This window comes from Marmota marmota, unplaced genomic scaffold (assembly GCF_001458135.2).
Source record: "Marmota marmota marmota unplaced genomic scaffold, marMar, whole genome shotgun sequence".
NCBI lineage: Eukaryota > Metazoa > Chordata > Mammalia > Rodentia > Sciuridae > Marmota > Marmota marmota.
The window spans coordinates 10,327,868-10,352,738 of NW_026000205.1; the positions used below are offsets into that span (position 1 = coordinate 10,327,868).

At 39.8% G+C, this 24,871-nt stretch overlaps 1 protein-coding gene across 4 annotated transcripts; it reads left to right on the top strand.

Moving 5' to 3' along the window:
• Positions 1-51: 51 nt before the first annotated feature.
• On the top strand, positions 52-24,839 carry Znf793 (zinc finger protein 793). 4 transcript variants are annotated; one of them, XM_015497192.2, is made up of 7 exons: positions 52-945; positions 1,725-1,855; positions 11,460-11,594; positions 15,469-15,514; positions 18,235-18,370; positions 19,148-19,243; positions 23,070-24,839. In XM_015497192.2, exons 4-7 carry the CDS (start codon positions 15,500-15,502, stop codon positions 24,050-24,052), a joined length of 1,230 nt encoding a protein of 409 aa, XP_015352678.1. In that variant the 5' UTR covers positions 52-945; positions 1,725-1,855; positions 11,460-11,594; positions 15,469-15,499; the 3' UTR covers positions 24,053-24,839. The 4 variants fall into 4 exon arrangements, with proteins under 4 accessions (XP_015352678.1, XP_048647136.1, XP_048647138.1 ...); XM_048791179.1 differs by having other exon boundaries at positions 52-612; XM_048791181.1 differs by lacking the exon at positions 15,469-15,514.
• Positions 24,840-24,871: the final 32 nt, after the last annotated feature.

The window sequence follows — 24,871 nt, forward strand, 5'->3', positions numbered from 1 at the left end:
CCCCCCCACCAATAACTGGCAAGAACTTCTATCCCGCCCCGCCCACTCTATGAAGCCACGCCCTTTCCTCAGATCACCTCAGACCCGCTGAGAACCAGTCACTTCGCTGCTCTCCAAGTCTTAATTAAGGCTGGCCCCGGAAAAGTTTTATCTTGCTGTAGGAGAGCCCCTCCTAAAAGACGGCCGTACTCGTTGCACGGGAGAAATCAAAATGTGCGGTCATCTTCATTGTCCCAGCTAATGGAGACAAAGAATGTTCAGGTTCGAGATCCGAGCCCCGCCATATTGGTCACAGGAGGCTTGGGTGTCTTTGTCTCAAAGCAGGGGCGACCTCTGTGTTTAGAGACCCAGGGGCACTTGGTTCCTCTCTCCATTAGAGCCGCATCCTCTGGTCTAGAAAAGAGTTTAGTCATACGTTGTACGGTAGACTTTTAAAAATGGCCGCCCCCATCCAGTGTTCATCATGCCGGCGCCGCCATCGTGCCTCCCGTTAAAGCTTTGAAACCCCAGAATCCTGTTCTCTGGAAGGTTACCGGGTGGCGGCTGACAATCTCTTAAGTCGCGACTGAGGCTGCGCACGGGTCACTAGGGATGGGAAGAGCTTATACCACGGTGAGGGTGTATGGTAGGGCGATTGCAGATTAAAGGCGCCGATCCAGGATAAAAGGGAATGGTCAGTGTGAGAAACAGTCAAGTATGGTGATATGTCTAGTATGGTGACCGGGGACTACGGTGGCCTAACTGGATCAGTTATGGGTACCTGTAAGGGTCAATGTCCAAGGGACTGAGGGGTGCTGTGATTGGGTTCCGAGTCTCTGGGGGAGCCATAGCGGGGGACGGAGGTTTGTAGGAGTCAGTGTTAGGGGCTCTGTGAAGATGTTCTGCGAATGTATTGGAATTAATAAACGAAGGTTCTTTGAAGTGTCTTGATTGGCAGAATGCGTGGTCAGTTATAATGTTTTTCATGGGTCTGGGGCCAAGTGGGGTTCTTAGAAGGCATTGATTTGGAGAGCATTAGGGCTTCGGACCATCAGTGATTCAGACTTTACATCATCACTGGGGGATCTGATGGTGTTAATGATTGAACTTTTGTAGATCAGGGAATGAAGAGTAATCAGGGGGGTCAGTGATTGGGACTCTGAGTTGTTCAAAAGGGTGGGACTGTGGAAGTCAGCTATTGATCCTGGGTCATTGGAATATCGAGGTCAGTGTGGGCTCATAATTAGGATCTGTATAATTTGCTGTTTGGCAACCGGATTGTATCAGTGAACTTTGTAGTCTCTGACCACAGTTTTGTGGTCAGATTTGGACATATGGGAATATCAGTAACTTCAAGAATCTCTGGGGATCAGAGAATGGGGGCCCATGAGTGGGAACATGTTATGTCAATGATTAGGACTTATGGGGTTTGGTGATGAGGAGGCCTGTGAAATTCAGAGGTAGGGGACAGGAGAATCAAGAATTTGAGGCTGCCACCCTGCATAATGGGAAAACATTTCACCCTTCTGACACTGCTCTGCTGAGCAGCCAGTTGCATCAGATCCCTCTTGTTGGCCCACCTAGAAACTCTTTTGAAACTTCCATCTTAAAAAGTTAACCACGATAAAAATGCTTTAAAAGAAATCAAGTGCTAAACTTTATCTAAAGTAACATGTTATTAAAGATATGGCTTATTTTGCTCTTGTCAGGAATTTGATGCATATTTCTTTTAATGTTTTCTTTAGTGTTCTTTCTGGGGAAAAATAATGACATGTCCATCTGTGACAGCATCCCAGGAGTAAGCCTGGTTTCTTACTTGGACGCAACTAAGATGGGTGTGACCGCGCCTGTGGTTAGACAACAAAGAATTTACTGAGTAAGTATCTAAACTAATAATGTAAGATTTGGCTGAGAGAGCAAACTGAGTTTGGAAAATGCTTTTATCTAGATTCATCTTAAAAATAAATTATCACAGGGACTGGGGTTGTAGCTCAGGGGTAGAGCACTTGCTTGGCACATGTGAGGCTCTGGGTTCAATCCTTAGCTCCACATAAAAATAAATAAAATATATTGTGTCCATCTACAACAAAAAAGAATAATTAAAAAAACAAAATTATCGCAGGAAAAGAAACTAGATCTGGAATTCACTGTGTTCTAAGAGTCATTTCATCTTGTCATGTATTTTTTAGGAATGGCACATTTGACCTCCATGAATCAGTTCCTTATGAGTACTGGTAGAGCAATTCAATAAAGATAAAAACAAAATTTAAAGCTACTATTAGAAAGTGTTGTTTATTAAGTTAAAATTGAACTAATAGTCACTAAGATGGCTGAGACATGATTACAAATAAAATGGAAATAAAGAGATTTTAACCTAATGAAAAGGTGCATTGCTGAAACAATATTTTAATTGATTTTAAAGTTTTTCAGTCCTTATGTTATCTTTAGACAACACAAAATGCTTATAATATCTTAAGAAATAGAGGAAGCCAGAAGCTAAGGCAGGTAATATATATCAGAAACCATACAGGACAAATTTTTAATTTTAAGGTCAGAGAGTATTTTTCAGTTGCACAGAATAAAACATAAGTAGTTGTTTTGTAAGCTGAAGTCATAAGCCAGAATAAGGTGTTCAGGTATTTCCTTGTTCTCCAAGCAAATTCCCTTATTACCTACACTGTGCTCAGTATTACATTTGGGAGCAAATAATGGTAACATAAACCTTTTATTGAGATTTAAGATGCATGCAAAAATTAACATAAATATACAGCTTAATGAATTGTCACAAAGGGAGCACTGGTCATTAATACACTCAGATCAGAAAACAGTATTATAGCACCCTGAAGGTCCTCATGATGCTCCCTTCTAGTCACCCAGCCAATGGGAACCTTTCTCCCAACTTCTTATATCACAAGCTAATTTGACCTATTTTGAATTCTAATTTAACTGAACTCTCACTGGGGGAATAGAATAGTATAGAAGCAAGATGTAGCTCTGTTTGAACAAACTTTTTAAGTTTCAATCTAGAATATTTCATTTCTAAAACAGACATTCATCCAGGTAATTAAATATTCCTTTTAAAAAACTGAGATATAACTTACATATATCAGATATGCTTATCTTAAGGGTACAGGTTAATGAATTTTTATATTACAGAATCATGTAGCCACAACCTAGATCAAGATATATGTTATTTCAGCTGGGCGCAGTGGTTCACACCTGTAATCCCAGTGCTTGGGAAGCTGAAGCAGGAGGATCGAGAGTTCAAAGCCAGCCGCAGCAACTTAGCGAAACCCTAAGCAACTCAGTGAGACCCTGTCTCTAAATAAAATGCAAAATAGGGCTGAGGATGTGGCTCAGTGGTCAAGTGCCCCTGAGCTCAATCAACGATACCCCCCCAATAAAAAATAAATGTGTATATATATATTATTTCTTAAAGCCTTTTTTACTAGTCAGTGCCCAAGGCCACCCAGAGGTATTCTGGGTATCTAAAACAATGGATTAATTTTAGTTGCTTTTCTTTTTGAGGGGGGTGTACTAGGGATTGAACCCAGGGGTACTTAACCAAGGAGCCACATCCCCAGCCCTTTTTATTTTTTATCTTGAGATAGGTTCTCACTAAGTTGCTTAGGGCCTCACTAAATTGCCAAGGCTAGCCTCGAATGTGCGATCCTCCTGCCTCAGCCTCCTAAATTGCTGGGATTACAGGTGTGTGGCACCATGCCTGGCTATTTTTTTTTAAATCGACACATTATAATTGTGTCGATTATACTTATGGAGTATAGTGTGAGGTTTCAATACATGTATACATTGTATAATGATCAAATCAGGGAAAGTATAAATTGCCTTATATATTTATCATTATTTTGTGGTGCAAGCTTTCAAAAGCTTTCTTGTAGCATTTTGTTTTGGAGATGGACACAATGTTTTTATTTTTATTTATTTTTATGTGGTGCTGAGGATCAAACCCAGGGCCTCATGCATACAAGGCAAGCGTTCTGCCACTGAGCCACAACCTCAGCCCCTCTTCTAGCTATTTTGAATATACAATACATTATTGTTAACTATAGACACCCTGCTATGCAGTAGTACACCAAAACATATTGCTTCTCTCTACTTTTTGCTTTTCTTTCTTTCTTTTTTTGTACTGGGGATTTAACCTAGGGGTGCTTAACTATGAGCTATATTCCCAGCCCTTTATTTATTTCTTACTTTGAGTCAGGGTCTCACTAAGTTACTCAGGGCCTCACTAAGTTGCTGGCCTGGAACTTGGAATCCTCTTACCTCAGCCTCCTGAGTCACTGGGATTACAGGTGTGTGCCATCACGCCCAGCCTCCTGTCTACTCTTAACTTTATACCCATCAACCAGCCTTTCCCCATCTTTCCCTTCCTTTGACCCTCTTCAGTCTCTGGTAATCACTATAATCACTATTCTATTCTCTACTTCCATGAAATCAACAACTTCTCTCTCTGTCTCTCTCTCTCTCTCTCCTCTCTCTCTCTCTTTTTTTTTGGTACTAGAGATTGAACCCAGGGGCACCTAATCACTGAGCCACATCTCCATCACTTTTTTGTATTTTATTTGGATACAGGGCCTTGCTAAGTTGCTTAGGCTGACTTTGAACTCATGATCCTCTTGCCTCAGCCTCCAGAGCTGCTAGGATTACAGGTGTGCTCCACTGCACCAGGGTTATTTTTTATTTTGAGACAGGTCCTCACAAAACTGCTTACAGACTTGCTGAGTTGCTGCAGCTGGCTTTGAACATGTGATCCTCCTGCCTCAGCCTCCCAAGCCACTGGGATTACAGGCATTTACTACCCTGCCTGGCTTGACATCAACTTCTTTACATTCCTCATATGAGTGAAATCATATAGTATTTGTCTTTCTGTATCTGGCTTATTTTGCTTAACATAATGTGCTCCAGGTCCATCCATGTTATCACAGCTGACAGGATTTGATCCTTTTGTTGTGAATAAACAGTATTCCATTGTGTATATATGTACCACATTTTCTTTATGCATTCATCTGTTGGACATTTAGGTTTATTCTAAATATTGGCTATTGTGAGTAGTGCTACAATAAACATGGAAGTATAGTTGTCTGTTCAACATAGTGATTTCATTTTCTTTGGTTGTATCTATTAGGGTATATTACCTATTTTTCCTCATTAGGGGATTGATAGATTATTTTTGCCTATTTTTGAATTTGAATTAAATCATATATTCATATAATTTGAATGTGATATGATTCAAATTGAATCATATAATCTGAAGCCGAACACCAGGATAAAATTGGCCATGTAAGATTGCCTGTTTTTCTTAAAAAAAAAAAAAATATATATATATATATATGTGTGTGTGTGTGTGTGTGTGTAAATTATAGTTGGACACAATACTTTCATTTTATTTATTTATTTTTATGTGGTGCTAAGGATCGAACTCAGTGCCTTGCATGTGCTTGACGAGTGCTCTACCGGCTGAGCCATAACCTCAGCCCCTAAGATTGCCTGTTTTAGGTTATTCTCTCCACAAGCCAAAAACTTGCACAATGAAGTGGACTCATAGAGTTTGGGGTGGATTTGCGGGCCAAGATCCTATCAGTGAAGTTAACAAGTTCAACAAATTGACAAGTGAGGAAGCCTCTTCTCAACAGATAGTCTGGAATTTCAGAGTTCCTTTGGTCAAAATCCTCTATCTCTTAGGGACTGACCATTGTATGCAGAGACCTGAGCAAAGCAAATGGAAAACAGATCTTAAAGGGGTTTCTGGCCTGGGTCCAAGGCATAAGGGCTCAAAAAATGCTGCATGTTTAGGGAGACTGTTGTGCAGGGATCCAGGAAGATGGTACATTTACTTTGAGGCGGAGAACAAGCTTCTGTCTCTCACATTCAACTGATGTATCTGAGAAAAAGTGAACCTCTTCCTTCAACTCACAGGTCTTCCCTTCCATCTTGTTCATTTTCTACAAACAAAGGTTTTTTTTTGTTTTGTTTGCTTCTGTTTTAAAATAATTTCAGACTTAGAAAAGTTACAAAAATTCCTGTTATATCTTTCATCTTGATTCTGTTAACATTTTGCTATGTGTGCAAATAATTTCTTTTTCTCTGTATATATGTGCATATTTGTTTTATGACCCATGTGATAGTAATTTGTAGACATGATCCTTTACCCTTTGGCTCCTTAAATACAAGGACAGAGCTGGGGCTGGGGCTCAGTGGTAGAGAGCTTGCCTACCATGTGTGAGGCACTGGGTTCGATCCTTAGCACCACATAAAAATAAATAAAGTAAAGACATTGTGTCCATGTACAAATAAAAAAAATTTTTAAATACAAGGACATTTTCTTACATGACCACAATAAAACTGTTGAAAGCATAAATATTAAAATTAAAATATTATTATCTAATCACAGGCCTTATTTAGATTTCTCCACTTGGCCCAGTAATGTCTTTTATGTTCTCTGTGATCCAGGATTCCAATCTAGGATTACATGATTCCTTGGACTCCTTGTTGTTTTTTGTTTTGTTTTTGTTTTTGTTTTGTTGTTTGTTTTCCAGTGTTGGGGATTGAACCAAGAGTCTTGAGTGTGCTAGGCAAACACTCTATCACTGATCTACACCTACAGCACAATAAGACTACTTTAATTCGGACAATTTTCTCATGATTATATTTTATCATTTTTGACCATAACATTTATAAGGAGTAGAGGCCAGTTATTTTTATAGGATGTACCTCAATTTGAATTTTTCTGATTTTTCCTCTTATTGAGAGTCATGTTGTACATCTCTGACAAGAATACCACAAAAGTAACGTTGTATCCTTTTCAGTGTGCTCCATCAAGTACATGATATTGTCAGTTTGTCACATTAATGGTGATGTTAACTTTAATCACCTGGTTAAGGTTATGTCCACCAGACTTCTCCACTGTAAAATTATATTAATAACTAACTTGTGGAGAGATCATTTGAGACCATGTAAATAAGCTCAAAGTTTCTTCCACTAGTGTTAGGCAAGAATCCATAATGATTCTGGGCTGAATTAATTACTATTATTATAGTTGCCAAATGGTGATTTTGTAGTTACATAATTCCTTCTACATTTATTATCCTTTATCTTCTTTGCATTTATTTGTATGAATGTAGTAATATGTCCTTTTTGCAATAAAATAGGGGTTGTAGCCAGGTGGCACATGCCTATAATCCTAGGTACTCAGGAGGCTGGGCAAGTTCAAACCTAACTTTGGCAATTTAGTGAGACCCTGTCTCAAAATAAACAATTAGGGCTGGGGTTGTGGCTCAGTGGTAGAGCACTTGCCTAGCATGTGTGAGGCACTGGGTTCGATTCTCAGCATCACATATAAATAAATGAAATAAAGGTTCATCAACAACTAAAAAATATTTAAAATAAAATAAACAATTAAAAGTGTTGGGGATGTAGCTCAGTGGTAAAGCATGCCTGGGTTCAAAGTACAGTATCAACAAAATAAGATAGGGGCTGCATATTTGAAACTTAACAAAACTTTAAAAATGTTGTGTTAGATAGTGAGCCAAAGCTCAGACCTTCATAAGAAAACATCTTGGAGAAAAAATTCTTCATAGTTTCACCATCTGTATCAATTTTATATTTTAGAATTGAAGGCTAGCGGTGATTTTAGTTCAATTCAGTGTGTATATCAGATGTATAGTTCTTTAAGAAGAGAAACCTACGGATGGGGTTGGGGCTCAGTGGTAGAGCGCTTGCCTAGCATGCGTGAGGCACTGGGTTTGATCCCCCTCACCACATAAAAATAAACAAATAAAATAAAGGTATTGTGTCCATCTACAACTAAAACATATTTAAAAAAAAAAAAAGAAGAAGAAGAAGAGGAGAAACCTAGGGCTTGGGGTTGTGGCTCAGCTGTACAGTGCTTGTCTAGCACGTTAGGCACTGGGTTCGACTCTCAGCACCACATAACAAATAAATTTAAAAAGTGTTATGTCCATCTGCAACTAAAAATAAGAAAAGAAGAAGAAGAAGAGAAACCTATCTTCGCTTGGAGAGACAGTAAAACCGAGAAACCAAAAGCACATGGTCTGCAGTGGATCTGAATCTCAGTGCTGCCTAATTACTTCATCTCTGCAGGGCACTATGTCCTGTCTGTAAATGGAGTAGTACCTGGTTTAGAGGAGAGTGTGAGGATTGAATGAGTCAATATGTGGAAATAATTGAGTACCTTATTTGAGGTCAGGGCCTAATAAATACAAGCCCAGTTTATTTTTTCCTATATCTACCTTCTCAGTTTCAATAATGTTTTATTTTATTCAATGCATCACAGTTTTATTTGTTCTTTCCTAAGAACAGTTGCATTCCTCTGTGAAACTGCTTATTTTGATTTATCATGATTTTTACTATTATTACTATTGATATTAGTATGTATTCAAATAAATATATAAACATGAGGATATTGATAAAGTCAAGAAATTAAAGCATCAAAAAGGAAAATTCCTTAACTCAGAAAAAACAGCAGTCCATATCTTCATAGATTTAGACTTACATAATTTTTTTTAAAAATCTTGCTTTCACACTGTTATAATTTATACATCAGTGTATATCACAAATGCTCTTCCAAGTCAGTGAGTAGTTCCTTGTACCTTCATACTTCTCCATTTTTATTTATTTCTTCTTTTTTTCTTAGTTTTTTTAAATTTATTTTTTAATTTTAGGTGGACACAATATTTTTATTTTATTTTTATGTGGTGCTGAGGCTCGAACCCAGTGCCTCGTGCATGCCAGGCAAGCGTGCTACCACTGGAGCCACATCCCCAGCCCTTGTTTTGTTTTTGAGACAAAAATCTTGATTTGTTTCCCAGGCTGGTCTCAAACTCTAGGGTTCAAGTGATTCTCCTACTTGAGCCTTCTGAGGAGCTGGGATTACAGGTGTTTACTACCACACCCAGATTTTACATCATCCTCATTATTATTGTTATTGTCATTATTTGTTGTTTTCAGTGCTAGGTATTGAATCTCAGGGCTTTGCACATCTAACCAAGCAAGCTACCACTGAGCTCTATCCCCAGCCTTCAATTATTATTATTTCAGGTAGACATTATGTCTACCTAATGTTCCATTCTGTGGTTTATCATTATCATTCTTCAATTGCTAAGACATTTTTATTGCTTCCAATATTTTATTTTTACAAGTAAAACTAAGATGAAGTTCCTTGTACCTTCATTCTTTTCCCTTATACTAATCGATTAGGTGGCTTTTATAAAGCCAAGTTAATTGTGATAGTCAGGAGCAGAAAGCAAAGCAGAAAGATTTTAAAAACTTTGCAGTTTTTAAAACTGGAGCTAAGGAATGTGGTTGTTAAAGACATTATAGCCACTAAAGAAACGCTAATGACTGCCCAGAGACAATAAGAAAGATGGCTTGAGTATATCTAAAGCATTGGCAAGACCACACCCATCTCAGGCTCAAGGGTGTAAAAGTAAAAATTCCTTTGCAGAGAGACTATACAGAGGGGCCTAGGAAGTTGTTCTACCATGCTTAGCCACACAGGTACTCAGAGGCTGCTGAAGCCATGGTCCCTGGGGGCTGGGCTACTACTAGAGATGGTGGCAGACCTTGGTGCCAACCATGTGGTGCTGGTTCTGCAGCAATGCAGAATTCTGGAGTTAGGGGGCCAGGCAGGCTGTAGCAGGCTTGAAGTCCCTGTAGGCAGCCCCTGTAGAGATGTGAGCAGGAAGCCAAAATTGCAGTGGAGACCCCCCAAGATTAAGTGTAATACCAGACATTTCAAATGTGGAAATATGAGGAAAGCTGCAGGAACCAAGCAGAAACAAGCCAAGAGAGAGGCCATGTGGGCTGCAGCCAGCAAAGCCAGAGTGGAGCTGGCTTTGGACAGAGAACATCACCATGCTACGTGCTCCAGATGCCAGACATGAACCACAGGACTTGTTTGCCCAACTGGATTTCAGTCTTGCTTTGGTCCCATCCCTTCTTTTTATGCCCCTATTTCTCCTGTGTGGAATGGAGCTGTTTACTCTGTACCTTTATATACTGGATATTTGTAACTTGCTTTTACAGAGGTTCATGCTGAAAGTTTGCCTTGAGTCTCAGAGGAGACTTTGGACTTGGACTTTTTGGGCAATCCTGGAGCTGTATGGGAATTCTTGGAAATGGACTAAATGTATTTTGCCTTGAGAGATAGGTATGAGCTTTTGGGCGCCACAGCTGGAATGTTATGGTTTAGATATGAGGTGTCCCCACAAAGCTCATGTGAGACAACGCAAGAAGACTTAGAGGTGAAATGATTGGGTTATCAGAGCTGTCACCCAACCAGTGCATTAATCCTTTGGTAGGGATTAGCTGGATGGTGAGTATAAGCAGGTAGAGTGTGGCTAGAGGAGGGTAGGTCATTGGGAGGTAGGTGTGCCTCTGGGGTTTACATTTTGTCAAGGTGAGGACAGCTCTCTCTCTGCTTCCTGGTGCCATGTTCCCAGCTGTTTTCCTCCACCACATTATTCAGCCATGATGTTCTGCCTCACCTCTGGCTCCAAAGAATGGAGTCAGCTGTCTATGGACTAAACCTCTGAAACTTTGAGCCCTAAAATAAAGTTTTACTCTCTTAAAAAAAAAAAAAAAGAAAGAAAGAAAGAGGGCTGGGGCTGGGGCTCAGTGGTAGAGCGCTTGCCTAGCATGTGCAAGGCACTAGGTTCGATCCTCAGCACCACATAAAAATAAATAAATAAAATAAAGGTATTGTGTCCAACTACAACTAAAAAAATATTTAAAAAAAAAGAAAGAAAGAAGAATATACAGCCAGGCATGGTAGCACATGCCTGTAATCCTAGTAACTCCAAAGGATGAGGCAAGAGGATTGCAAGTTTGAGGCTGTCTCAGCAACTTAACAAGGTCCTAAGCCACTTAATGAGACCCTGTCTCAAAATAAAAAACTAAGAGGGCTGGGCATGTAACTCAGTGGTTAAGAACCTCTGAGTTCAATCCCTGGTTTCAAAAAGTGAGCAAAAAAGAACATAATAGATTGTTTATGAGAGGCAAGTGGACAATATATGAGAAAAATGTCTTTTTTTCTCATTGTAAGTCAAAGAAGGGAAAAATAAGAAGTAAGTAATGGGGAAACTGAGACACAGAGTGACTAAGTAGCTCATGCAGTGTCACACACCAATAAATGTTAGAGATTGCATTTGAACCCAGGCTGTCTAGCACCTGACAGCCTGTTTCTGTTTCTACACATAAGGAAATAGGCCTAGGGAGGCAAAGTGTCTGACCTAGATTCCAGCAATCAGAGAAATTCTTGGCTTCAAATTTGTGTCTGTCACTCCCAGGCTCAGGTCTTTCTGGAAATACTCAAATCCAGAGCAGAACTATCACTCAGCTGTGTTCTCCACAGGTCTCTGCAGGCTTTCCCCTTGAGGCCCAGAAAATATTTGGGGAGGGAGACTTGGCTGATACTCACCAAGGGATCTGCTTATTTTCAGGTTCCCAGGTGTCCTGCAGATGTTTGGATCCTGCCTTCTTGCTGGACAGTAGGGCTATCCAGCTCCTGACAGCCTTCAGGGCCACAGAAATTCGTCCACCCCTGCAGAAGACCCCGCCAGTGTCTGCAGCTAAGGGTGAGTGAATGTTGTGAGATGAAACTGTCAGGGGTTGGCAGGCCAAGTAAAAGATCCCATCTGGTCTAGGAACAGGAAATTTGGAACAAAAATCCTCATATGAAGGGGTCAACAAGGTCCAAGACATTGTTTATGGTGTGTGTGTGGGGGGGTACCAGGGATTGAACTCAGGGGCATTGAACCACTGAGCCACATCCCAAACCCTATTTTGTATTTTATTTAGAGACAGGATCTCACTGAGTTGCTTAGTGCCTCACCTTGCTGAGGTTGGCTTTGAACTTGCAATACTCCTGTCTCAGCCTCCCAAGCAACTGGGATTGGCTGACTTCTTTCTTTCTTTATTTTTTGTACTTGGGATTTAACCCATGAGCACTTAACCACTGAGCCACATTCCCAGTCCATTTTCATATTTTATTTAGAGACAGGGTCTTCCTGAGTTGCTTAGCAAAAACTGGCTTTGAACTTGCCTTATCCTCCCAAGCCACTGGAATTACAGACATGTGCCATCACACACAGCAATCCCAGACTTCTTGCCAGAGCAAAGTCTGCCTGCCAGGTATAAGGAAACAGCATCATCCCTGAGCTAGAAGCAAGAACCAACGTAAGGATGTTATTCTTTTCCTTCTTCCATGGAACCTCTGTGGCTAAATGATGGGAGAAGAGTTGACCCCAAGATCCAGGGAGACTAAGAGTGAGGGAGAGTCAGGGAAGGCCATGGTCACATTGTAGATGTGATAGGCATGTTCTTTCAGAGGCACATCTGTCTAGCTTTTCATTCTATCATCGTAGGGGATGGTATGTGGCCACTTGTCATTTGTGCCACTTCACTTGGCCTCAAGGAGTATGGGGAATTAATTCTGTCTTGAACCAGTGGCAGAAAAATCCCTGAAACCTCAGAATGATGGTAGTAGCGGGATCTGTGGACCTACTGTCTGTAATTTTTTAAAAAAATTATTTTTATTTGGAAATTATTTTTATTTGGAAAACTTTAAAGAATATTACTTTTGTATCTTTTATGTATAGGGCTCATACGTATCCTTCATATAGATTCATCTAGATAAAGCTATGTGTATGCGTGTGTGTGTGTGTATGTGAGAGATATGTGTGTGATATGCTCTCTGTGATATGTGACTGTGTTTTTTTAAATATTGTTTTAGTTGTAGGTGAACACAATACATTTATTTTATTTTTATGCAGTGCTGAGGATCGAACTTAGTGCCTCACGTGTATGAGGCAAGCACTCTACCACTGAGCCACAACCCCAGCCCATGTGACTGTTTTTTGATGTGTGTGTGTGTGTGTGTGTGTGTGAGTATAACTTAACTAAAATAGTCGAGGTTCTTATCCTTTTTTACCTCGACTATTTTAGTTAAGTTGTAGACATGATGCTCCTCTACCCATAAATACCTTAGTGTGTATTTCCTAAGAATGAGAATATTCACATAGCCAGCAGTTTTCAGAACCAAGCAGTTAACATTGATTTAAGGCTGTTGTGTAAGACAGTCTATATTCACATGCCAGCTAATAATGTCGTTTTATAGCTACTTTTCTTTTTTTGTTCCAGGATCCAATCAGGATCACATGCTGCCTTTAATTGACACTTTAGTGTCTCTTCTTTCTTCCATCCCTCCCCACCTTCCTTTTGTGTAGTGATCAATCCCAGAGCTCTTTTTTTTAAAAAAAAAAAAATATTGGATTTAATATTGTGATTTTTAAATATCACTACAAATTCATAGTTTTTACAGGCTAAAATTCTGTGACATGTGCATTCATATGAAAGCACCAGACCATAAGATATTCATATGTTTAGCTTCAGTAGATATGACCAGTCTTAACACTCATTCTTGTATGGCTGGAGTCTCTTATGGCTAGCTCCTGTGTCCCTTGCCATGACCCACCCACTGAGGTAGTATCCTTGCTTTTTGATGCTCAAAATTGTGGAGGTATATCTTGTATCTTTGTTCCAGATGTGTAATCAGCCATTTTCCAAGGAGCTCCATTTCTATTTGTTGAAAATTAGTAGTAGAGTTCATAATTTGGACACTAGCTGGGAATATTAGGCTTTTCTAGATCACTTCAGTGAGAATGGCCACAAAAACCTAATTTGAAAACTTAGACCTTATTATATTGGTGGTTTTAGCACAGTTCTAAAATTAAACATTCAGGTTCATCAGAAAATATTTGTTTATACTCTCAAACTATAATTTGCCATTTTCTTTTAAAATTTGTCAAGTCATAGTATTTCTTAAACATCTGGATTAAAAACAACATAATTGTTTTATGTTTAAAATTGTTTTTTGTTTTTATTTTTGTTTTCCGGTTGAGGGTCTTACTATATTGCCCAGGCTGGACTTGTATTCCTGGACTCAAGTGATCCTCCTGTGTCAGCCCCCTGAATAGCTGGGACTATGCCACTGCACCTGGCTTTGAAAATTATTATTATTATTATTATTATTTTAAATATTTATTTTTTAGTTTTAGGTGGACACAATATCTTTATTTTACATTTATTTGGTGCTGAGGATTGAAACCAGTGCTTTGTGCATGCTAGGTGAGTGCTCTACCACTGAGCCACAACCCTAGCCCCTATTATTTTTTAATATTTTTTTTAGTTGGACATAATATGTTTATTTTATTTATTTATTTTTATGTGGTGCTGAGGATCGAACCCAGGGCCTTACACATGCAAGGCGAGCGCTCTACCACTGAGCCACAAACCCAGTCCCTGAAAATTATTTTTTTAAATTATATTTTTAAAATATTTTTTTTTTGGGCTGGGGATACAGCTTAGTTGGTAGAATGCTTGCCTTGCATGCACAGAGCCCTGGGTTCAATCCCCAGCACTGAAAATAAAGAAAAAAAATTTTTGATTTTTAGTTGTTGGTGGACAAAATAACCTTTATTTTTTATTTTTATGTGGTGCTGAGGATTAAACCCAGTGCCTCACTCATACTAGGCAAGCGCTCTAACACTGAGCCACAACCCCAGCCCCTTAAGATTATTTTTACGACCACATTGAATAATCTACTAAATGGATAACAAGGTATAGCTTCCATTAATTATTTAGGGCCATATTTTGAGTATATTTTACTGTTTTACAGTGAGTTTGTTTTTCTTTGGGTTCTTTGTGGGAGGCCATCCTCGCACGTGATTTGAATTACCTCCCTGGCTGGGTGACAGGCGCTTAGACACAGCTGTGTTAAAGCCATCCCACACCTTTCCCAGGTCCGAGGACTTGTCCGTGCAGAGGTGTGCCTGGCCACTGACCTGAAGACCCAATGGCCGGCCCTGACCTTGGATGCTGCCCCCCTTAACCTTCATTGGATGGGATTTTCCCTTGAATTTTTTGTTCCCCAATAAAAGCTCACTCCCTGGCATGCGCTCCCTCTCTTGCTAGTCTCTTCTTTAAACCTCGCCACCACTTTAGGAGGCTGGAGGCGGGAGCTAGGAGAAGCAGTCTCGGAGCTGTGTTAAAGGTAATGAGAGTCTGACTCTTTAATTTAAAACTCACTAGCAATTTCTTATGCATCGAACCTTCTTTTATGAAGCTTGCGCTGGTCGCGTGGCAGAGTTCTTTGTAATATTTTTATAAGTTATCCCTTGTTCAGAATACATTTAGATCTAATTATTTAATTTTTAAGGGTTTTTTTTTAAACTTCTACTTATTTTTTAGTAGAAGCTTTTCCTCCTTAAAAGTTCTGTTTTTATGCGTTCACATTCTGACTTGAATGGCAGCCATTTTATTTTTTTACCACAGTGATTTAAAACACAGAAGATTTACGTAGGGAATTTGCAAGTTCCAAGTCAGATCTGATCCTCACAGCTGTTTTCTATTCTTCCTCCATCCTCTTCCTCCCCGTCTCTACCTTCACAGGTTTCCACTCTTTTTCCAAGAACAGCAGAAAATGATTGAGTACCAGGTGAGTGTGATAATAAGTGGCCAAATTTCCCTTCTTGGGGAAAGTGTTCTAGAAAACAATGTACCCATTATAAGCATAGACACTTTGTCATGGGCTGATTCTCAGGAAAACAGATTTGGAGATGGATATTTTAACACAGAGGGTTTATTGAGGGGGATCTTGGAATTCCCCTGAGGCAGTGAAGAAAGCAGGATCAGGCAGAGGGAGTTCTAAACAGAGGCCTGAGCTGATCTTACAACATGGTGGTAGCTGGGCATGGTAGTACACCTGTCGTACCAGTAGAGGTGGGAGTTTGAGGCCAGCAAGACCCTGTCTAAAAATTAAAAAATAAAATAAAATAAAAAGAAAGGTCTGGGGATGTAGTTCAGTAGTAGAACACTTGCTTGACATGCTCAAGGTCCTGGGTTCAATCCCCAGTACTACCAAACAAACAAAAAGAAACTGTAGAGCTGGGATATATACCTGAACTGTGGTAGGAAGTTCCCACTGGCCAAAGATAAATCTCAGAAAGGTTTCGAGCCTGCAGCATCCAGTCTTTCAGGAGGATTTGGGTGAAATACCACAGCCCCCTTTCTACACGTAAACATGATGAAAAGACACTTAAACATACTGCTATACCCATAGTATTAGTACTTAAAACAACTTTTTTTTTTAACCAGGTATATAATACTTCATAGAGAATACATGGGGTATGACTGACTTAGCTAGTCTCTGGTTTAATGGACATTCAGGTAGTTTTCAAGTTTGATATTATGAGCACCAATGCAAGGAACATTTCTTGTTTGGAATACAGATGTACAAAGTAAAGAATCCAAGAAGAGGTCAGTAACTGTGATTTTCCTTGGAGTTCCACAAAAAGGCAAAGACAAATTAGTCCTTGGTTTGCATTGCTCCTGAAGAAGAAGCACATGTATATCTCTAGGGGAAAGCTAGCTTTTCAAGGTGCTTCTTTATGAAGACATTTTCCTGAGAGGCTGAGGCAGAACAATGCTGCTGCTTACAGAGTGGCCAGGTGTATCTCCTTGGAAGGCTGTTAGAAATACAGAATGGCAGGCCTCACCCCAGACTTCCTGGAGAGGGTTTTCTATGGGTGGTCCTGGGATTCTGTTTTTAAATGGCTCTGGGTGATCCTTGCACCCAAGGTATGAGAAGCAGTAATATGGTAGAGTTCTTAACAATAATAAATGCAGAAATAAGATTAATGTAGAGGTTCATTAGTGTTTCCCATGCAAAAACTCTGGAGTCCTTTGCTCCCCAATGATATGACAGTGTTGCTATTGTTGTCAGAGTCATAGGAAGTTCTAAATCCCTGTCATTTGTAATCCACATACATAATGTTAGATGTTCACCTAAAATGAGCAACAAGAGACCAACTCTCTTAAAACAAAGTTGACTCAGGAACAGCAAAGTACACATTGCCTCATATGTTTTTCATTTTTTGGTGGTGAAAGTGTTCAAAAACCCTCTTCTAGCTGTTTTGACTATACAGTACATTTTTGTTAACTATAGTTATCCTGCTATGCAGTAGTACCCCAGAACATAATCTTCCTACCTACTTTTTTTTTTTTGTGTGTGATACTTGGGATTGAACCTAGGGGTGCTTAGCCACTGAACCACATTCCCAGTTCATTTTAGTTTTTTTTAAATACTCTTTTTTTAATACCTTTATTTCATTTGTTTTATTTTTATGTGGTGCTGGGGCTCAAACTCAGTGCCTCATGCATGCTAGGCAAGTGCTCTACCACTGAGCTACAACCCCACCCCACCCCCATTTTATTTTTTGAGACATGGTCTGGCTAAATTGCTGATGCTGGCTTCAAATTTGCGATTATCCTGCCTCAGCCTCCTGAGTCACTGGGATTATAGGGTTGTACATCTTCTATTTCTATTTCCCCTCTTCCTCCTCTTCTTCTAATTCTTCTTCCTCTCTCTCTTTTTTCTTTTCTTTTTATTTATTTTTGTGTGTGTGTGTTTGTATGGACTCATTAAACATCTTTTAGAACTCCACTTTATTTCAGCTGTACCTGTTTGCTTTATGATTCTAGTGGTTACTCTAGGAATACAATATGCACCTTAACTTTCCAGTCTGCTTAGAGTTATATCACACCATGTCACTCACCCATGTCCTCCCAGATGTGCTTTGTGCACACATTTATCCATCATCTCATCACTCAAAGGTCTTTGTGTACTTTGCCCATATCTCTGAGTAACTTGCCACCTTTAAAATCACTGTTTTGCCTCCATGCCTTTGTTCACACAGCTCCCTGCAAGGGGTGCTCTTCATCTTCCTGTAGAGAAGACTCAAGTCCACACAGCCCTGAGCTCTGAAGCTTAACCAGACCCGGAAAAGTTCCTTCTCTGCATGCTATAGCATAGGTGTCCTGCCATTACAGCTGTCATGACACTTCCATGCTGATGATTCTACAAATTGTTCTCCCTATGCCAGACAGTAGCCCCATGAGGTCAGGAATCATCCATCACTGTGTTCCCACCAGCCAGCACTAGGCCACACATGGTGGGTTGTTGACTCAAAGTATGAATGACAATGGGCGGGTGGCTTCCAACATGATTTTTATCTTTGCCACCAAATATAGCACAAAGGTAGGAATGTAAAGGACATCCTAGGTAGATGGCCTTCATAAGCTGTGACCTGTGAGAAGTATAAGTCAACACCATCCACCTCCACCAACAGTTTTCCACATAATTTACTGTCATTTCAGCTTCAGCAGAAACCTGTGTCATTCAAAGATGTGGTTGTGGGCTTTACCCAAGAGGAGTGGCGCCGGCTGAATCCTGCTCAGAGGGCCCTATATCGGGACGTAATGCTGGAGACCTATAGTAACCTGGTCTCAGTGGGTAAGAACAGCTTCATTATACAATTCAGAGTATACATGACTTGCTCAGTTACCAAGGCTGACCTCCTGCCTCAGCCTCCTGAGTTGCTGGGATTATAGGCATGTGCCACCAGACCTGGCAGGATACCATTTTGTAACTACAGTAGAAGTGCTTCTTGACCTTCTAGTAGTCAATACCAGAGGACAGTTCTGAAAATAACTTCAGTCGAACTATTCCTACAGAAAATACCCAAATACTAGCATTTTAAAAGCATATAGATTTAGTCAGCTTCTTAAACATTATATTTTAACTTTTCCACAGTATTTCTTTATCTACATAGTGAAGTGGCATTGAAAGCCAGAATGTTGGATTTTTAAAAAATGTTAGTTGTACCCATCACACTGTAGCCTAAAGTCAGAGAGCAAGAAAAGATTGGAAATAAACCTTTTAAAAAAACTTTATGAGGTGTAGGTACTTTTAAGTACCATTATTTTGCACAAATGGAAACCGAGGCACAGAGAAGTGCACTGATTTGCCCAGAGTCACCCCCCAGGAACACAGTGGAGCCAGAATTTGATCCCAGCAGCTTGGCTACAGAAGGCATTTCTAACCCTTGTGCTGTGTTGCCTCAGTGGGTTTGGCCTGAGTTTCAATCATCCTAGATTACTAATTCCATTGGTTCTGGATGAGTATACAGTTCCCTCCCAAGAGCATTTGTTGTGCAGCATTCAAAGCTGCTTGAGAGACTCTGAAGACCAAGGAGCTCAGCCCAAAGCCTGGGTTATCTTCCTGGAACAGGTTATGAAGGCACCAAACCAGATGTGATCCTCAGGCTGGAGCAGGAAGAAGCACCATGGATTTGTGAGGCAGTGTGCCCGGGCTGCCATTGTCAGGGTAAGTGTGATAACTCTAGCAGAAGGGGTACCATGGGAAGCCGGCACCTTTAAAGTTTTGTTTAGGGTATTGCCTGACATTTTTCTGAACACCTCAACCTTCTTGATGACACTTTGACCTCCATGTGTCCCCACACTATATCTGGGTGTGTTCCTCCTGCCTCCACTTTAAATCTCAGCTCTGCCCTTATGTGCTTGGTCCGTCTCCCTTCATCCAGAATCCTTGGTCTATCTGTTGAGGTCATGTACCCCTCATGTGTCATAAACATTCTGGTGTTCTCACAAATAATTCTATGATTCTTGCATTCCTGCTCTCTGTTCTAACACTTTCTCAATGAAATGCCTTGGAGATCTGCCTGCTGTATCCACAGTCTATTACCCCTCATTTCCTTACTTCTTGAACTCAAATTGAAGTACTCCTATAGATGGAAGAGTATGGGATTGCAGAGGAGGAAGCAGGGAACTCCTCATGGGATGAGCTGGGCCCTGTCCTTTTTTTTTTTTTTTTTTTTTTTTTGGTACTGGTTATTGAACCCAGGGGCACTTAACCACTCAACCACATCTCTAACCCCTTTTTTGTTTGTTTTATTTTTGAGACAGGGTCTTGCTAAGTCCTTAGGGCCTTGCTAAAGCTAAGGCAGGTCTTGAACTTTTGATCCTCCTGCTTCAGCCTCCTGAGTCACTGGGATTATAGGAATACACTAACACACCCAGCAAACTGGGCCCATTTTAACTACTTACAGTTAACCCTCAGAATTTTCTAAATGTAAAATATTCCAACAATACCCATGGTACATTGAGGGTTGGTGACCCACTTTTTTCTTTTTCTTTCTTTCTTTTTTTTTTTTAGTTGTAGATGGAAACAGTAACTTTGTTTATTTAGTTTTTTTATGTGGATTGAACCCAGTGCCTCACATGTGCTAAGCAAGCACTTTACTACTAAGCCATAATCCCAGCCCTGGTAACCCACTTTTTTTTAATTGTTTGTAGTTGTAGATAAACACAATGCCTTTATTTTATATGTTTATTTTTTGCATGGTGCTGAGGATCGAACCCAGTGCCTTACGCATGCTAGGCAAGCACTCTGCTGCTGAGCTACAGACCCAGCCCCTTGGTGACCCACTTTTAGGGATGCCTCTGAAGTACTGCTTCTCCACAAGAGTAGGGGAGGTTAGCCAAGCACAGGGGTACACAGCCTGTATTCCCAGCAACTTGGGAGGCTGAGGCAAGAGGATAGCAAGAACGAGGCCAGCCTTAGCAACTTAGTGAGGCCCTAAGAAATAAATAAATAAAAAGGACTCGGGATGTAATGCAGCAGCAAAGCTGCTGGGTTCCATCCCCAGTACCAAAAAAAAGAAAAGAAGAAAAAAAAATCAAAAAACAAACAAGTATGGGTTTTGCAAGAGACAATTCCTGAATGGGACCTCTGTTCTGTTCCTAGATCTCTTTATACCACTTATATTTTGCTGTCGTTAACTACACAATTGAATTAAATATTATATAAACTAAAAAACTAATAATTTTAGTATTTCTCTTCAAAACATTTTCTAACTACTCCCATCAGGTTGCAGGGTTGCAGTAGCAGCACAGCATTAGAATTATTGGGTGGCAGCCTGTGTTCTCCATGTGCTGTGGTCTGCTCTGAGCACTTCACATGGATCGACTGATTGAACCCTTACAACACCTGTGAACCCAGGTTACTTTATTACCCCATTTACAAATCAGGAATGATAAGAGAACATACAAGTAAGGGACAGAACAAGAATTGGAATCCAGGTCATCAGGTTCTAGAACCACTGCTCTTGACCTCTACACTTGGTGTCCTCTGGGGTGTATTTCTGCTTCATTGAACTGCCCATCCATCTTCCTGAAACCAAGATGACCTGGCTACCAACTATTCTTCTCCCTCTTTTGAGAATTTTATAACTGCAAATCCCACAAAAAATATGCCTTATCAGCTTTGCTTTCTAAGTGCTCTGTATTCTCTACATCCAGCCTTCTCCTTCCAAGGGGCTGCCTTTCCTGGTTTTCATAAGTTGATTCTCTTCCTAGTCATGTCACTTTAAAGAACTCATACATTCTGAGACCACACGACGTAACTGGTTCCTTTGCCTTTTGTACCCTCATCCAGCTCCCATTTTACCAGTCTGTAGATCATTTCCACAGGAGTGCCCACTTACCCTGTTCTTTGTATATAAAAAACTAAGGTCATCATTATTTGTCCTAGCTGTTCCTCACGCCTTGCTTGCTTTCCTCCCTCCTCCCCCTCCCCCTCCTCCTCCTCCTCCTCCTTTTGTGTATGTGTGTGTGTTTTAATATATATACTAGAGATTGAATCCAGGGGTGCTTTACCAAAAATTTTTATAAAGATAGAATCTTGCCAGATAGCCTAGACTGACCTCAAACTTGAAATCCTGCCTCGGTCTTCCAAGGAGCTGGGATTATAGACGTGCACCGCAGCACTCAGCTTCACCTTGCATTTCATCCCAGACCATACCTGTGTGTGCCCATTTAGAGTCTCCCTCTTCTACCATTCTGATTGTTCTTCCCACATATGCTGGTTTTTTTCTTTCTATAGAAATGGCTTTCTCCCCATTTTTCACTGACATCTCCTAAAATCATGTCCAGTTTATCTCATGCCTGCGTGCCTTTAAGTCAGGGGTTCTTAATTGCTTTTGTGCCATGGACTTCTTAAGCAGTGTTGAATATCCATTTTTTTACACATAAAAATAAAAAATAATAAGATTAGGAAAGAAACAGATTACTAAAATACAGTATCCTTAGTGCACTTTGCTATTTATAGTTAGCTAGCCTGTCAGGATAAACTCTGATAACTTCTGTATCCATGCTTGTCAGACTCTGACATGTTAGTCGTTTAGGCATTTTGCTAAAATAAATTCTAGGGCTCAGTGGTAGAGTGCTCACCTTGCATATGTGAAGCCCTGGGTTTGATCCTCAGTATCACATAAAAATAAATAAAGGTATCATGTCCATCTACAACTAAAAAAAATTTAAAAAATAATAATAAATTCTGATTCAGCAGATTTGGAGTAAGGTCTGAGATAGGCATATCTAGCAAGCTCCCAAATAAGGCCAAAGGTGCCCCCTTAAAGACCCTTGTGTTGAATAGCAAGGTTCTGTACAACATTTAACTGTATTTCTATAGCAGGGTTCAGAAAACCATGGCCTACAGATCAGCCATCTATTTTTGTGAATAAAGTTTTATTGAAACACAGCCAGAGTCATATGTTTACATATGGTTCGTATTTTTCTGCTACAATGGGAGAATTGACTAATTGTGATAAAGACCCTATGGTCCACAAAGCCTAAAATGTTCACTGTCTGGCTCTTAAAGAACATGATTGCCACCAATATATTTATAACCCAGCTACCCAGGAGGCTGAGGCAGGAGGATTACAAGGTCAAGGCCAGCCTGGGCAACTTATGGAGACATTGTCTCAACAAAGTAAAAGACAAAAAGGGATGAGGATATAGCTCAGTGGTAGAGTGTAACAGGTTTAATCCCCAGTTCAGCAGAAAACAAACAAGCAAAACAAAACAAAAGCCCTCATTGCCAACCCCTGCTGTGCATCATCCCATCTTCTTTGGAATTATTTCTCTGCATGTACTCCCCTCTATTTGTGCTAATGTTCCCAATATTCACCACTCCTAGAACTCTTCTCCCTTGTATTGTGCTCTTCAGATATCATTCATTCTGTCTCTTCAAGTTCTGTGAATCCTTTAAATTTTGAGGGCATTTCTAAAGTTTTATTCCAGATCATAAGTACAGACATTTATAAGGGATGATTCACTTGTACTTTCTACAGAAGACTTCTTGTCAGTTCATATCCAGAGGAATAGACAGCAAGATGTGCTTCTGGGGCAAGGTGCATTCATCAGCAAGAAAACACTGCCCACGGGAAAACCCCATGAATGTAATAAGTTTGAGAAAATACCACTTTTGAGCACTGATCTTTTTTCTTCAATTCAAAACCCTAATAACTGGGATTCTTGTAGAAAGAGCTTGAACCATAATTTAGACTTGATTTGTTGTAAGAAAAACTCTACAAAAAAGCAAGATGGATGTTATGGATATGAGAAATTGGTACAGCGTACAGACCATGATAGAAGATCTAATGGAGAAAAGCCCTGGGGTTGCCGTCTGTGTGAGAAAGCTCTCAGCTGTAATCCAGCAGTTATGTATAAACCAGCAACAACCAATTCTCTTGTGTACAGACCAAAGAGGGTTCCACCTACAGAGAAACCCCATGTCTGCAGTGAGTGTGGGAAAGCCTTCTGCTACAAGTCTGAATTCATTAGGCATCAGAGAAGTCACACGGGGGAGAAGCCTTATGGATGCACTGACTGTGGGAAAGCCTTTTCACATAAGTCAACACTTATTAAGCATCAGAGAATTCATACTGGGGTAAGACCCTTTGAATGCTTTTTTTGTGGTAAAGCCTTTACCCAGAAGTCACATCGCACAGAACATCAGAGAACACATACAGGAGAGAGACCCTTTGTGTGCAGTGAATGTGGCAAGTCATTTGGTGAGAAATCATATCTCAATGTACATCGAAAAATGCACACAGGGGAAAGACCCTATCGTTGCAGAGAATGTGGAAAATGTTTCAGCCAGAAGTCATGCCTCAATAAACACTGGAGGACTCACACAGGAGAAAAACCCTATGGTTGTAATGAATGTGGCAAAGCTTTCTATCAGAAGCCAAACCTCAGTAGACATCAGAAAATTCATGCTAGGAAGAATGCCTATAGGAATGAAAATTTAATAATTGTGGAAAAGCCTTGAGCAAGACACAGAGTTTCATTGGGTTTGGAGGAATTCAACTGTAGGAGAAATTTACCAATTTAATGAATTTGGACAAAAAGAGTTTTATTACAAGGGAAACCATGCTCCAATTTGATATGAACATATAGAAAAGGTTAGAGAAAATACTTTATGATATATACACATGGTTACTCTGGCAGAGAAAAGTTTAAAGATTTATTAGATAGAATGCAAGCAGAACACAAAATGTATGCAAAGAGACTTAGAAGTATATATGGTACATTCCTCAGCGAGCTGCATAATAAAAACTATTTGTATTTTAGCATTGTAAATGTGAATTTAATATAAATCATGACTGTCAAACCCTATGTCACAGTCTATTAGAGTGCATTTTACCAAAATTTTCCATTTTAAATATCACCAGTATCTTTTATTGTGTTAACAATTTAAAAAATAATAACACTACAGCCCAACTATTTTGAGAACTCTTAATATATTACACCAGCTGCATTTTCTCTGCCTTGTTTGTAATAAACATAAATGGCAAAGCAGTTGTTATTGACCCCTTTTCTGAATAATAAAGCAATGTTTTTAATGTATTTTGATGCCAGTTACAAACTATACTGAAAGTGTGGTTGTTTATGTTGAAAATGAAAGCTAAGGAATAGTTTACCATCCTGACATTGTATAAACAAAACACTTGTAAAGTTCATTACTGGGTACAATATTTGACCAAAACAAGTGTTGCCCTGTTATAATTGACACTTTATTTTCTTGGTACTAATTAAAAATATCTTTCAGCAACTTAGAAGGGTTACTTTTTTTTTTTTTTTTTTTTTT